Raw genomic sequence first — 15,228 nt, 5'->3', positions numbered from 1 at the left:
ACAGCACTTATAGTGGTGGTCTTGTTTTAAGTTACATTCCTTATTGATGACTAGGCTAAATGGATCTTGAAGTGAGATTCCATTCCATTGGAATCTTGTTCGATGATTTTAGTGAACTTGTTACTCTGCTACCTGTGGCTGAAAACTAAAGTGGTCGAATCCTATTTACTCTCAGGAAGGGTTCTCACTATAAGCTTAAGCTCAAATTTAGCGTCCTCCACCACATTATATCTAGCCTCATGTATTCCAACACTTGCATATACTATAAGGTGGGAAGCAAGGAAGGAGAGGGAGAGAGTGGGGGTCGTGGTAGAAGAAAAGGCTAGCAAGCAAGTCCATTTGAAGAAGTATAACACAATGAGTGGACACACGTGGCATGCTAGCTCTTTTTTCCAGTCAAAGAATTGGTCAACAAACAACTGTTTGATCAAGATTAATAAAAGGCACCCGATGCAATGTTTTTGTAAGTCTATGATTTATTTTATATCACTTTATTATATAAGTTATTAGATATTCCTCGAAAAAAAGTTGATAACTAATTTTGCATCTTTATTCAATATTAATTAATAATCTCTTACTTGTTGCTTTGTTCAAATCAAGCACATTCGTATAGTTTAAAATTTAGAAGTTACTTTGCATACATGAAGTACTATAAATAAAATTGCACTAACATTGTAAAAGTGATGAATTGCACTAATATGAGTTTTCATCAACGCAAAAGGGTCGTCGTAATTTTCATCATCTTTACAATTGTAGTGCAATTTTAGCAGCAAACATTTCATTTTGTGTTGATGAAAACTTTGACAACATTTTTGCATGCAATTTTAGTGCAATAAGCACCAAGGTGCTCATCATTCAAAGAGTATTGTTGAATAAAGATTGCTTTCGATTTAAATCTCCATTCTTGTTACCTTCAACATTGATCACATCTCCAGTTTCACTCTTGCTATTTTTTTTTAATGATATAATATAATTACAAAGATTATGTTGTTGGATAGGCAAGAAAGTTTTTGGGTTATTGATAATTTAAGCATGATTCTGGGCTTCTGTTTAATTAAATTGTGGGCCTGATTTTATTTCTCTTCATTTTGGATCATCTAGCTCGAACTGGCTGGCCTTTTTGATTCTATGTCTGTTTTGTAAGATACATAGAAACAACCGAAACCTTTATTCAACTAGGCCTTTTTGTTGCTTTACATAATAGTAGTTTTGGGCCCTGATTACATTTTGGACCACCCTTTGTACTTTTGATTTTTATCATGAGTTGCATTTATTTTGTCATTACGTGGCATAATATTTGGATTTTAAAAAATAAAAAATATTGAATCCCACTAGATCAAATTTGCAGCTAGAGACTTTGAAAACAGTATCCGATTTATGTGGGTAAATGTAAGTGGCTTCTTTTGGAAAGACCTTGCAGATTTGCTTCAATCAGCCATTTAATGATTAAAAAAAACTAAATATGCATCAAGTCCTGATTATGTAAATTCCCATTCATTCATTTGGGAGGAGCATAATCCATGGCTGTTTTGTTTATATTCCTTTTGAATACCTCCAAAATCAAAAAGATTGTTGTCGTGATGATGAAATCAGAAGAACATAGACAAGCACACACATGAAAATCGTGCGTTCAAACTTTTTAATCAAAAATAAATTGAGTCTGTGGGAGAAAGACATTATCAAGTTGACAGTGTGTAGTCTTTGGGCTTAAAGGAGGCAAGATTACTGAGAAGGGCTGAAGAGCAATTTTTCTCTTTGAATTTTTGTCTCTCAATGTTGAGAATCATGTATTGATCAATGAAGTAATGTTTTTCCTAAACCATTTTTTAAAGAATAATTATATCCTTGCGTTAAAAAAATTCATTAATTTCACAATTATTTGCCTACATGAATTACGTGTGGGCCCCATTGATCATCTGGTCTAGCTTATTATCGTAGGGTTAAAGAACTATTTTTTTTTCCTTTTTTAGAAATGCGCATCTTAAAATCTTGTTAAAATAAAAGTTAATAAATATTTTAATATTAAATGTTGTTAAAATATGTATGACTTGTAAATTGTGTATGAAGATTTGTAAATGATAACGATGATGATGATGATGATGATATTTAAAAATAAATTATAGAAAAGGATGATGAAAACTCTGATGACCCTTTTACATTGATGAAAAATCATTTCAGTGCAATTCATCACCTTTACAATTTTAGTGACAGACATCTCATTTTGTGTTGGTGATCCAGGCTCGTTTGAATTTCAGTTAGATATAATTAATTATGAAAATAATTGATTAATATGATTAATTTTAATTATAAATGATTATGTTATAACACAATCTGTTTGGATATTGAAATTGATTTTAGCTGTACAAATTATTATAAAAAACATTACTTTTCAAAATTAAATTATTGACAAAGTTATATTTAATATTATTAAATTTGTTAAACTTTATTTAATAAGTAAAATATATTATTTAACAGTAAAATTGAATTTATAAGCAACTTTTCAGAACTTACTTCAAAATATGATTTTGGCTTAATAATTAATTATTAACTTTGGTTGTTGTCTGGATAAATTTTGTAAAGATTGATTATTTTGACTCAATAGTCAATTTTTGGCTGAATCCAAACAGGCTAGAAAAACTCCGATGACCCTTTTACGTACAATTTTAGTGCAATGAGGACTAAGGTGGTCATCATTCAAAAGGCATCGTTAAGTAGGGATTGCTTTCAAACCTGAAACATTATTTGCTTTCAAACCAAAGAGAGAGCCACTCCTTTTAGCATAAAGATCCAGATCAATCGTGTCTCATCTGTCAAGAGAAAGGTTACGTTATCGTGATGATGGCCATGAGTTTTTGGGCTGCTCAAAACCATGCTGCTCACTGGTCTGTGCTACTTTAATAATGAAAGCCATTAAATTATCTTTCTGTACGCGGCTTCATTGATACATTCATGCATGACTAACTTGTTGGTTTGTTTCATCTTAGAAATGTCACTGCTTGACATGGCCAACAAGACTTCCATGGAAGGTGAAAATTAATGTCATTACACACATACACCCATGTTATGTTGATGATGGATATATCTAAGAGATTAGAGTTTATTGCAGGTTATCATGGTGTTGGCCACTCTAGCAAATGTGACGAGAGAGAAAGATATTCACATCAAAGGGATCATCAGATAAGTTGACCAAACGAATGGACAATACAAACACTGCTATTTGTTAGTGGTGAAGGGCTTTCATGATGCATATATTTGTTCTTCAAATGTTACATGCCTTGCGTTCTTTCCAGAAGCCAAGACAATGACAACTCAAATAATCCACAACACTACTATCTCCCTTGACCAATACCTAGCCTGAAATATGAACAAGCTGTATTTTGCAAGCCGTTGTCTAGTCTTACCCGTGAGATGCTCTAGCATTTTGAGCTAGATAGCATCAAGCTGCCATGCCCATTATATGTTAAGAAAACTTCACTAAATCAAACTTAGTAAATATATGGGGGAAAAAGCATCTGAAAAAAATACAAAAGACAATTATAAATCAATATGCCATGAATTAAAAAGAAATAAAAAAGAAATCTACTTGTAAAATGAGAGGGAAAAAAAAAGAAGTAAGCATAATGAAGTTTTATATGTAACAAGAACTTCAAAAAATGTGATTTATATATATATATATATATATATATTTTTTAATAAAACCATAATTTCAATTAGAGGAGCCAAGGATTATTCAATTTCTTTGAAGTCCTCCCTCATTTCACTAACTAAACACACGATTTAACATTAAACTTTGATATATAAAAAAAATAAAGATATTGTGTGTGTGTGTGTGTTTCGTATGAGAAAGGCCAAATGGGCAGGGCAGCACGCCTTGCTTGCCGCACAGCCTGGCCTGAATGTTAATTAGCTTGACTTGGATATCTCCAAATCCTTTTGGGCTACATTGTTTTAGGACAAGCTGGGTGAAATTTTATTGGCAAGGGCGAGCATCCCAAGCAACCTGGTTATATGAACAGCCTTAGTCAAGCCAATTCACTCTACTGTTGTGACTTAAGTCCATGTCCATTATTACATTTCTTTCATTATATATTTTTCATGCTTCACTGCTACAGAAAAAAGGTTATTAGAGTGCCTATATTGAAAAGGAAAAAAAAAAAAAAAGGCTCTAAAAGCATGAGGCAAAACATAGGAAGCGTTTTTCAAATATAGGTATGTTAACTATATGCAAGCGTCTTAAAATGAAAATGAAAATGCTCTTGTAAATGCTTAAAACAATTCTAAAATAAAAAAGAACAATATATGGGAGCGTTTTGGATGAGAAGCTGCTGTATGTTAAGTACTTATGGAAGTGTTTATTTTCCGGAACACTACCATAAGTTGTTCTTTTTTATTTTTGAAAAAATTATAACTTATGGGAACATTTCTGATAACAAACGGTCCCGTACGTGTTTAAAAAGAAATTCAAACCAAATCCTCATTTTAAGTTGAGCAAACAAATATTTTGTTTTCAAAAATAATTTTATAAATTTCTAAATCTAATAATTATAATGAACAGAAAATAAAATTTTTATTTATTTTGATAAAATAAATAAAAAATTTATTTTTTATATTATTTTTATTATAAATTTAATTTATTTTTTAAAATTATTTTAAATAAGAAATAGTATTTGAATAATAATATTAATCATATTTTTAGTAAAATAATAGTAATAATCATATTATTTAAAAATATTACTAAAAGATTTTATGAGAGCTTTTTACAAATAAAATATAACTAAAGTTCCACATGAGCATTTTGTATTAGAAATGCCCTCGTAAGTCCGTTTAAGTTTGGATACCTCAAATCCTGCCCCCTTCACATTTTGGACACCCCACAGACTCTCTTTTGGCCTCCCACATCCCCAAATAAATTAACTTGGTTTGTCTCCATTGCTTTTCTCTTCATTTCTTCTCCACTATTCAAAAATAAAATTTAAACTATTCATGTTTGGTGTAAATTAAATTTGGATGGTTCAAGTTTAAAGTTTTCATTTGTTTATTGATATTTGTATTTATATTTTATATTCATTAAAATTAAAATTTTTGATAAAATTTATTTTATCACCAATCAAAACAATTCAAATTTAATTTGAAGAATCCAAAAATTATAAGTATAAAATATAAATATAAATAAAAAATAAAAACTTTAAACTTGGACCATGAAGATTTAATCTGCACCAAATTTGAATACTTCAAATTTTATTTTAAGATAGTAAAAAGAAAATGAAGAGGAAGGAAAGTGAAGACAAGCCAAGTTTAAAAAAACTAAATCCCATGTTCCAGTCTTATAAAGTCGCTTGTCATCAGAGGTCCTTGCCATGGCACCGTTACCAAGTCAAAGATCGACACAATCATCCCACAACATCATCGTTCATTTGAAGCTCAAGTCCTGAAGCTCACACCTGCAGCAGGTTCTTGTTCATGTTGGAGCTCACCATCACCTCGCTACTCATCCGTTGCTCGTGTTTGTTTCATCACCTCACAGCTTGTCCCAAGTCTCTTCTTGTAGCATTTTTTAAAAACGATACAATTTTGCCCAAATTTAAATGTTTGACTTTTTATGCTTGAGTGGCATGTCATGTGACTTTTACTTTTTTTTTTTTTTTTTTGGTTGCCCAAAGTATTCATCACGGGTAGCGGTGACTAATTTCTTTACTGTAGGGTCTTCCATAAAAGAACAAACGGTTGGTCATAGAGTGTTCTCCACTCACATGAGTGAGAAATTAAACCCTTCACCACATGCTTAAGGGATGAAGCGAGATAGCCATTATGCCACACTCACATGATTTTTTACTTTTGTTTTTTATTTACTACTTTGATGATGTCATGAACGTGTTGAGTGTTCAAGGTCCATCTTCAGATGAAAAAATCCAAACAAAAAATATAATCATACTAACAAGTTAAAATTTTTTAATCATGACTTTGTATGCTCGCATGCCATGTGACATCCACCTCATTTTTTTTGAATTTAAAACTTTGCTAAGGTTGAGAGCGTGTTGCGTTCAAGGTTCATGCTCTATATAAAAAAAAAATCCAAACAAAAAACATATAAAATCAATTCTTGGATCTATTTTGAACCATCAATACCCAACAGATCAGGAAGCCAAAGATGATGACATTGAGAAACAATAAGGAAAAAACGACAAGGAAGGAAAACACATAATCATGAAATCGAACCCATCATTGATCAAAGCTTTGAGACCGAACCTCGTCACTCTCAAACCAGATTGCGACCCTTCAGTGCTTGTCCCCATCCCACTGACCTTTCGATGCTTCCTTGCACGCTCTCTTCACCCCTTGAAAGTACTCGTTGGAGGGGTTAAGAGGGGGAAGAGTGATGGAGAAGGGGACCCCGAACGACGTGAAAATGGTAGAGGAGAGAGAGAGGAGGTTTACGTGGCTGGTGGCTTTATTATGTGGGCCCATTTGACATGTGGCATGCCATATCATCACTTTATAGTTCAAACTTACAGTTAACATTAATGGAAGGTGACATTGTAACATTACACAGCGCCAAAAAAACTATTTTAGGATATCAAGTGCGTTTGTGTAAAAACTTTCTAAGTAGATTTGTATATTAACCCACAACAGTTTATTTCTATTAAAATTAAAATTTATCTAAACCACTTTTATAATACTCCCTTTGTTATTTTACTGTCATGCAGTTCTTAACAAGAAAAGTAGGGGAAAGGGAAAAGTGGGTAAGAAAAATGGAGAGAAAATAACATTTTATCCTTTTTGGTCAATGAGAGAAAAAATGAAAAAAAAAAAGAATTAAGAGGGAAACAACATGTGCAGTTCACATGTTTTTATCTCTAACTATTTTTTTAAATATGGAGAGATTTAAAAAAGAAACTCAAGTTTTAAATTTATCCTCGAATCTTTTCAGTTTTTGCGAATTGCCTCCTTTCATTTTCATTCTAATTTTTCCTCTACCTTATAATTTATAATATTATATATTTAATAATTTAAGAAATAAAAATTAAAATTGGAAAAAAATTTTGCTAGCATCAAATAAAATAATTTACAATTAAGTCAGTAATATATAATAAAAATTATATAAATAATATGTTAAAATATTAATTTTTATTATATATTGATATTTTCTACAAAAATGTTGTTATCTTTGTGTATATAAAATTAACAATTTTTTCTTCCTTTCATTTTCTCTTGTCCAGCCAAGGAGAGAAAAAAATCATCATTTTTGTTTCCTCTTCAGTTTTTCACTTCACATTTTCTCTTTTATTATCCCTTGTGAACCAAGCATAGCATAAGAGAAATATTATATTTTTCATTTGTTTTTATAAATAAAACTATAAATTTTAAAAAACATTTGTTACATTTTTTAAATTATCCCTCATAAATGAATAGTATCATTAAATTAAAAAAATAAATATTAATTATAAGGACATTTTAGTCCAAATTTTTAATTTTAGATACAATTATTAGAATTAGCTAACACTTTTAAAGTCTGTGAATTAATGAAAAACTTAAAATTTATTTACATTTACAAGTAATTCTTAAAAGTTACTCTCTCTATTTAAAAATATAAAATATTTTTTAAAAATTTAAATGCTTAAAAATCTAAATCATTTTTAATCTTTTAAGATATAATTATTATTTTTTAAAAGTATCTTTATTAAATAAATTATTTATATTTTTTCATGACGAAACATCTTATTAAATAAAAATAAATATAAAAAATAAAAATAATTTAAAAAATAATTATTTTATTAAAAAATAAGATTTGATTATCTAACGGAGGAGTATAACTTATAATCCCTTAAATGAGTAATTGGAATTCTCTGGATTAATTGGAAAGCCATGCCATTACATTTTTTATTGGATGAGGCAAATAAAGTTTTATCCTTTTATCTTTTATTCTTCAAAAGCTCCCAATAAAAGTTGAACTTTCCTTTCACCGTGGCCCGTCAAAGTCAAAGGCAAAGGCAAACCACTAGATGAACGCAACCTTCGATAGGAGAAACAAAGATGAATGCAACAACGCTTTCACCTCCAAATCATTGGCAACCCATAACGCAAAATCAATCTGGCAGAGCATTAAACCCAAATCAAATCCTTCGATTCAACAATCACCACGGTCACCATAGGTTTCCTCGTCTTTGTTTCTCCGTAAATCCTTCCCAAAACCAAACCACGCCAGCCCCAGTAATTCCCACAAGCCCTCCACTTGTGGTGGTCGGATCCGCCAATGCCGACATATACGTGGAGATCGAGAGGTTGCCGAAAGAGGGTGAGACCATTACGGCGAAGACCGGCCAAACCCTCGCCGGCGGGAAGGGGGCTAACCAGGCTGTCTGTGGTGGGAAATTGTCGTACCCAACGTACTTTGTGGGTCAGGTGGGTGAGGATGCACATGGGAGGCTGATCTCTGAGGCTTTGGGCAATGGTGGGGTTCGGCTCGATCATCTGACCACTGTTGGGTTTGCACCAACCGGGCACGCTGTGGTGATGCTTCAACCAGATGGACAGAACTCTATAATCGTCGTTGGTGGTGCCAACATGAATGGGTGGCCTGAATCTCTATCTGATGAGAATTTGGAGATTGTGAGAAATTCAGGGATTGTTCTGCTTCAGAGGGAGATCCCAGATTCTGTTAACATTCAAGTGGCAAAGGTGGGAATTTTTGGGTTTGTATTCTTCAGTTCAATATATTTTTTGTGATTTACAAGCATTGGAGTAGTCATGAATGGAGTTTTAAAACCAAAATTACTGATCAATTGGGGACTTGTGCTTATCAGCTTAGTATGTTTTTGAGTTATCTTCTCTTGAAGACGTTAACGTGGGTCCGTGGTGAATGTTGGCTAATATTGTGAGCGATGCTTTTATATAACTTCACCTTGCAAATATTAACACTTCTCGGAGGTACCAGAGGCTATAATAATTAAATTCTCAACAAAGTAAGTGTAATGGGAGAATTCGAACTCTGTCTTCTGGGTTTGCTGAACTAGTGTTGACGATCAGCATCGCTATATTATGCCAGCTATATGTTGCATGTGGACTAACATTCAAAGAGAATTATGCCATTGCGTGCTATACCTTTCAAAAAGATTCATGACCTCCTGGAGCTTCCGGTCTTCTTCATCCTGATGATCCTCCACTTCATCATTATCATTTGCTTCTTTAACGATGTCTTCCTTTTTGCTGCTCCTTCTTCCTAGGAATAGTGGAGGTTCAGTTGCTTTCTTCTGATATGTCCATACAGAATAAATTGATGGCCATTATAATTGGATAGAATTCATAGAGCTAGTAATGGCCCTGGCCTGTTTAGCATGTAAAATTAGAGTAGGCTAGCAGCCCATTTTGAAACAGGTCATTTTGCACCTGCCGGATTCTTTTCTAAAAAACTTCTTCCTTACTCTATTTTTTTTTTTTCCAATTGTCATCCTTCTTCCTCCCTCATTCATTGCAAAATATGAATCGAAGTTGTGAATTTTGTGGAGAATTGGAGATGATATTTTGGATTGTGAATTGAACTGGGATTTGTTAATTGTGATTCATAAAAAGCTAATAATTTGACAATTTATTTTTGTAAATTGCGATTGCAGATATAAGAATTTTAATTTGCTTTGAAAAAATGCTGCTAATTTTTTTTTTATTTAATCAAACCAAAACGTGGGCTGGCCTTTTCAGTGTGCCAGCCCATCCTCAGTGGGCTTGGCTGAGATCCCAGGTCAGCGCTATAAATTTTGACTTGTGGTAGCACTGGGCAGGCACTCCATTTTCCTATCTCTAGATAGAAATGAGTATAAGAGCTCACCCTTGGAACTAGACAATTAATTCTTTTGTGACAGCTTTAACAGTTCACATGATCTGATATGACTATATCTAGTTGATTGGCATGGAATGCTGCAAGGGTGATCACATACATAACATTGTGGTTTATACACTCAATTATCAAGTTTTCTAATGGAATTAGCAAATGCTCCCTTGAACTTCTTGAACTTCATTATTTGTGGCTGTTTTTGGCTCTAACATCCTTAAGTAGTGAATCTCTATCATCATCTTTCCCTTCCCTATTTTTTTCATTTCTCAAGTTCCTTGTGTAAGAACAATTAATTCTTCTTTCTTTTGCCTTGTGTTTTCTTCACATCATTTGTTATGCTTTTAAAATTACAGGCCGCAAAGGCCGCTGGTGTTCCAGTGATAATGGATGTTGGTGGTGTAGATGCTCCAATACCACAAGAATTACTGAGTTCTGTTGATATTTTAAGTCCGAATGAAAGTGAACTCAGTCGCTTTACAGGATTATCTACCAATAGTTTTGATGAGATTACTCAGGCTGCATCAAAATGCCATAAAATGGTTAGTTTTATATCACCGTGTTATTTTCATTCATACTTGAGAAAAACTTTTGTTGTTGTTTAAGGTCTTGTATTTTGTCCTGCTTGAAAGAAGGTTAGTATAATAAACCCTCATAAAACAAACATGAGGTAATAAAACAGAAACATGAGGTAATAAAACAGTTTCTAGTTGTAGCATGGTGTAAACCTGAAATAGGTAGAAGGATTTGCAAAACTGAAAACCAGAGCTCATGAACCCCTTTTAAAATCAGAAATGAGAACATCCCTCGATATGAAAGGTAAGGGGAGGACAAAAGGAAGGATATACTTGAACATTGAATTTTTATGTGCTTGCACGGGCTGTATAGAATGTCAGCACTGTAAGAACTGTTGACTAATCTATGCCAAAGAGATTAATTTCCAAATGAAATCACCTTAATTAAGTAGCAACTAGAACAATGTTCTTGATAACCATTATACCAAGACCTGAATCCTCATCTTTTTCTAGTCTTACAGAATACTTTTTAACCAACCAAATGGCCCCCATATTCTGCCAAAACTTTAACTACTGGTGGTATACTCTTCTTTATCATTTTAATCACCCTTTCTGTGAATCTAAAAAAGGTCTGTATCACAAGACCTGAAAAAGAAGAGCCACACGAGTTCCCTCTAAGGGATACCCAGATAAGCAAGGGTTCTTGTTAAACTGCACTCAACGGCTAAACGGTCGACAATAGCTTAGGTCCTTGTCAAATCCTTTCTCAGTTACGATACTGTAAGTTTGATGGTTGACAGACTCACTTTATTGATGGCCATGGTGCCATCTCAAGAATAGAGTTCTAGGGCTTCACTTCAAGTGAAGAACATTGATAATATAGAAGTAATGCAAAATACTTATATTTTGTGTATTGTTATATTATAAGTAGAAATTTGTTGCTTTAAAAGGTGGAAATTTCTAATTTTACAATGCTTTTTGCTTCAATTTGTATTTAGCAGACCATATTGCGTTAATGGAAAGGTAAAAAAACAATTTAAAAATAATTAACATAGTATTTCTTCATTTTTTTAATTATTTTTTCCTGCATTTTGTCGCTCAACTGCACTAAGCAGTATAATTTAAGCAGTTCCAATACCACTGTGCAGCAATGAGGTTGATTTTAGGGGGATTAATAACTCGACAATGTCCTTGTGCCATACTTTAGCAAAGCAATCATTAATTCAATGAGATTATGTATCTGATGTGATTAAGTCAATTCTCTGAATTTTGAATTTTCAGGGAGTTAAGCAAGTGCTTGTGAAACTTGGGGCCAAAGGATCTGCCCTTTTCGTAGAAGGTGAAGAACCAATTGTACAACCTGCTATTTTGGTTGAAACAGTCCTTGATACTACCGGAGCTGGCGATACATTCACTGCTGCTTTTGCGGTGGCTTTAGTGGAGGGCAAGTCCAGAAAAGAGTGCTTAAGATTTGCTGGTATGTAAAGTAGTAAGCATGTTCTCTTTTGTAGATGGAAATGTACTCACCAGCTGATATGTCCTTAATATTATTGACCAATGTTCTTGTTTTCTTCAAAACAGCTGCAGCAGCTTCTCTTTGTATTCAAGTGAAGGGAGCCATTCCTAGCATGCCTGACAGGAAATCTGTACTGGATCTTCTTCAATCCCTTTGAGAATACTAGCAAGTGATCAGATGTTAATTTTGAATCAATATTGTCATTTTTAATTTATTTTCCTTCTTGTCCTTTTGTAGTGGCTGCTTCTTGGAAATGATATGGTATCTTTCTTATCTGAATTATCTTCCTAATAATGATAAATTGCCTGATTTTTCTGTGTCGTTGACAGTGCAACTGCATTGCATGTCAACAAGATTTTTTTCTGAATTGGCAAGAGCAGTGTCTTCATTTCATAACCAGGTGTTGGTTTCATCTCTTTTCTGCTAGATTGCTATTGTATTTTCTAATAATCAGCATCTTTACCTTTTATTAAACTTGAAACACTAGTCGTGTAGAATGGAAGTCAAGGAATTAAGAACAACAAATAAAAGGCTGATGTTAATTCAACTTCAGTAATAAATGGTGAAATATCAAGATAGATACCATGCCTTTATATGAAGCATCTCAATCAACACTATACATTTGCTGGATCAGGACAAGTAACTTAAGGCACATGTAATGCTAATTCATTTAGGAATTAAAATATGAATAGTAACATGGGGCAGAATCCCAAGACTCAGAACTTTTGCTAAACCCAATTTACTGATAAGAAATAAACCTTAAATCCAAAATTACTGATACGCCATCTGCCTGACTGCAGGACAAACTACCTTTCTGATAATGTTATCTTCTATGCTTTAAGGCTATGTTTGGTAGGTTTGAATCTGAAATATGAAAACAGAAACGGAAACATTATCCATGTCAAAACATGTTTGGTATGATATAATCATGATTCTTTAGAATCCTGATTCTGACAAATTTCTCAGAATCCAATTCTGTGTAACTTTCCATCTTCTCTCTCTTCCATCTCTCCATCTTACCCTTGCCTCCCTTCCTCTTCTTCATGGACTTGATGGGTGCTGGAGCAGCGACATTAGCGGTTGGCTTGCAACAAGTGAGAGAGGAGCACCCGCAGGAGGAGTTGTCAGCATATGTGTGGGAGGAGATTTGGCTGGAAGTGTGTCAGTGCTGGTGCTGCAACAGGTGATGACGCTGGAGGTAATGAATAATGATAGATTTTATAGATCTGAACAGCAGGGGCAGTGAACTTCTCCATCATTCTGGTGTGATGGCGAGAAAGGGGTCATGAGTTTTTTTTTTTTTTTGGTGAGTGTTCCGTGAGCTTTGGGTGAGCTGGAGGCAATAAATATGAAGTGTATTTTGGACTTTTAATAAGACAAATATATTTTTTAAATAAAATTATATCAGAATTTCATCCTCATACCAAACATACTTTTATAATTCAATTCTATTGTAATTTCAATTTCAATTCTGATTTCAATTCTGATTTTAATTCCATCAAAAACTCTTTCACAATACCAAACGAGGCCTGAGTCTCCCTAGCCATTGCTTGTGAGAAAATGTTGCCTTTGCTTGCTTGTTTTTCAATGACATCCACTTCAAAACATTTTATTTGTATATTCTGCAACCAAAGTTCTACTCCCCCCTGCTTCATGTCTCTCCTGAACGAAACCCTACCTTCATTCTTGATTCCATATCTTTCTCTTCTTCAATGGCTCAAATCCTCTATGGAGAATTGCTGTAGTTTTGTTCATGCTTCTGTTGCCTTTCAAATCTTTCCAAATGGGATCCAGTATTAGCTACAGAGTGCTTTCTCATCTTCCCCAGTATGGCATCTGGCTAGAATGTGCGCAAGATGAGAACAGAGAAAGTAAAATCAAGCCGCTTGGTGTCAACCAGGGGTGCGAGGTACGGCACGGCTATTTAGTAGTAGATACTCAGTTCTAAGTTCAAACTTCTATACCCTAATTTGCATCACCAAAAAATAAAGGGAAAGAAAATGTTTGAGGGATACATGAATGAACCAGTGGCAAAGAATGATCATTATTGTAAAGATACAGAGAAGGAATCTGAATTGCTTGGTGATTGTATCCATGGTGAATGCTCCTACCGGCATTCTCTAGGAGCTTACAAGATGATCCCTTCGTATATATGTTTTATAATCATGCTAATCTAATCCCTGTGGTTCCAATTATTAGAATGAGGATTTTGTTAGTTGATAACATGTTAGTACATTTATAGTTTATACAAACTCGAGTTATGAGATTTGCACTAATTCTAATAAACTTGAAACTCAACTCTTGTAATAAATGCACAGATTGACTTGTTTGTCAGACTTTTAATGACAATTTTGAGAGGATGCTGAAACTTTTTGAGTTTAGACATGATTTGATTAGTTTTCCTTACATGGTTCTCCGTGACTTTGTATTAAAAAAATTAAACATGAAAGTCAACTCATCTTTTTCTTTTCTAAAAAAAAAAATTCATTTACACTAAAACTGGAGGAGGAAATGTACTTATTTGGCCGCAATGTGGAATTGAAAAAAATAAAAAAGTATAAGAAAAGCAAAATAATTTCATGCTCCGTGAGAAGATAACTTTTTTGTAGTGAAGGTGACTAGTGTGGAAAGTTTTATATAGAATCTATGCCCTACTCCTTGGACATTGACCCCATTTAGCATCTATGCTGTGCCATTTAGCATTTATGCTGTGCAGCTATGAATATAAAGTAAACTTTAATAGTACTAAATGAGGATCATCACAAACTTTATCATTTCTATGACATTTGCCCAAATATTGCCCCACTGTATGAATGCAGGCTCCTTTTCATATGGGAAAACTTTGACTTAAAAGTAATTTATTTTAGTTTCAAGACACAATTCTCAGTGATTGATAGATAGTAAGGTTCATAATTTTACTGATAGAGTCAACTATGATGGACTATAACAAATCTTTTTCCTAACAAAAAGATATATGATTTAATCAACTATAATTGGTTTAAATGGTTTGACGCTTGCTCGCTCAAACAAGGTCTCATATTTGAGAGTTGTATGTGAAAAAAAAAATTAATCTAAGGATCAAGTAGTGTTTTAATAGCAAAGAAGGACCCTAAAAAATGAAATATTATTGTATCCCGGGATCTATCTGCAAACAAGATTTTGGAGGAATGACCTACCTCTTTAGCATTTTACAAATGATGCTTTGACATAAACAATAAAACATTCAACTATTGACAAGTGGTCATGTGTAACAAGTGGATATTTGTTCACAAACAAGTTATAAAAATTAATAAGCTTGATTTAATTTTACAAATTATGTTTCGAGATGAATAACAAAACATTCGGCTATTGACGAATTATTATAAATCATTAGC

The 15,228-nt window shown here is 33.2% G+C and overlaps 1 protein-coding gene across 3 annotated transcripts; it reads left to right on the top strand.

Annotated features, from left to right (window-relative positions):
• The first annotated feature begins 7,958 nt into the window (after positions 1-7,958).
• On the top strand, positions 7,959-14,188 carry LOC129313678 (ribokinase). Of its 3 annotated transcripts, none has more exons than XM_054956981.1 (8): positions 7,959-8,676; positions 10,180-10,365; positions 11,620-11,815; positions 11,920-11,984; positions 12,092-12,115; positions 12,184-12,254; positions 12,923-13,052; positions 13,683-14,188. In XM_054956981.1, exons 1-8 carry the CDS (start codon positions 8,032-8,034, stop codon positions 13,800-13,802), a joined length of 1,437 nt encoding a protein of 478 aa, XP_054812956.1. In that variant the 5' UTR covers positions 7,959-8,031; the 3' UTR covers positions 13,803-14,188. The 3 variants fall into 3 exon arrangements, with proteins under 3 accessions (XP_054812956.1, XP_054812957.1, XP_054812958.1); XM_054956983.1 differs by having other exon boundaries at positions 7,960-8,676; positions 13,649-14,188; XM_054956982.1 differs by lacking the exon at positions 12,092-12,115.
• Positions 14,189-15,228: the final 1,040 nt, after the last annotated feature.

The sequence above is a fragment of the Prosopis cineraria genome, unplaced genomic scaffold, assembly GCF_029017545.1.
Source record: "Prosopis cineraria cultivar Desert tree isolate PC_DT_omini unplaced genomic scaffold, ASM2901754v1 PC6, whole genome shotgun sequence".
In the NCBI taxonomy this organism is placed as follows: Eukaryota; Viridiplantae; Streptophyta; class Magnoliopsida; order Fabales; family Fabaceae; genus Prosopis; species Prosopis cineraria.
Note: the sequence above shows the minus strand (reverse complement) of the source record. Positions and strands in the feature narration are given on the sequence as shown.

Coding starts and splice junctions, on each gene's coding strand:
- LOC129313678 (XM_054956981.1), top strand. CDS start 8,032: ATGAATGCAACAACGCTTTCACCTCCAAATCATTGGCAACCCATAACG. Junction 10,366..11,619: donor CATCAAAATGCCATAAAATG/GTTAGTTTTATA, acceptor TTGAATTTTCAG/GGAGTTAAGCAAGTGCTTGT. Junction 12,116..12,183: donor TGCTTCTTGGAAATGATATG/GTATCTTTCTTA, acceptor TGTCGTTGACAG/TGCAACTGCATTGCATGTCA.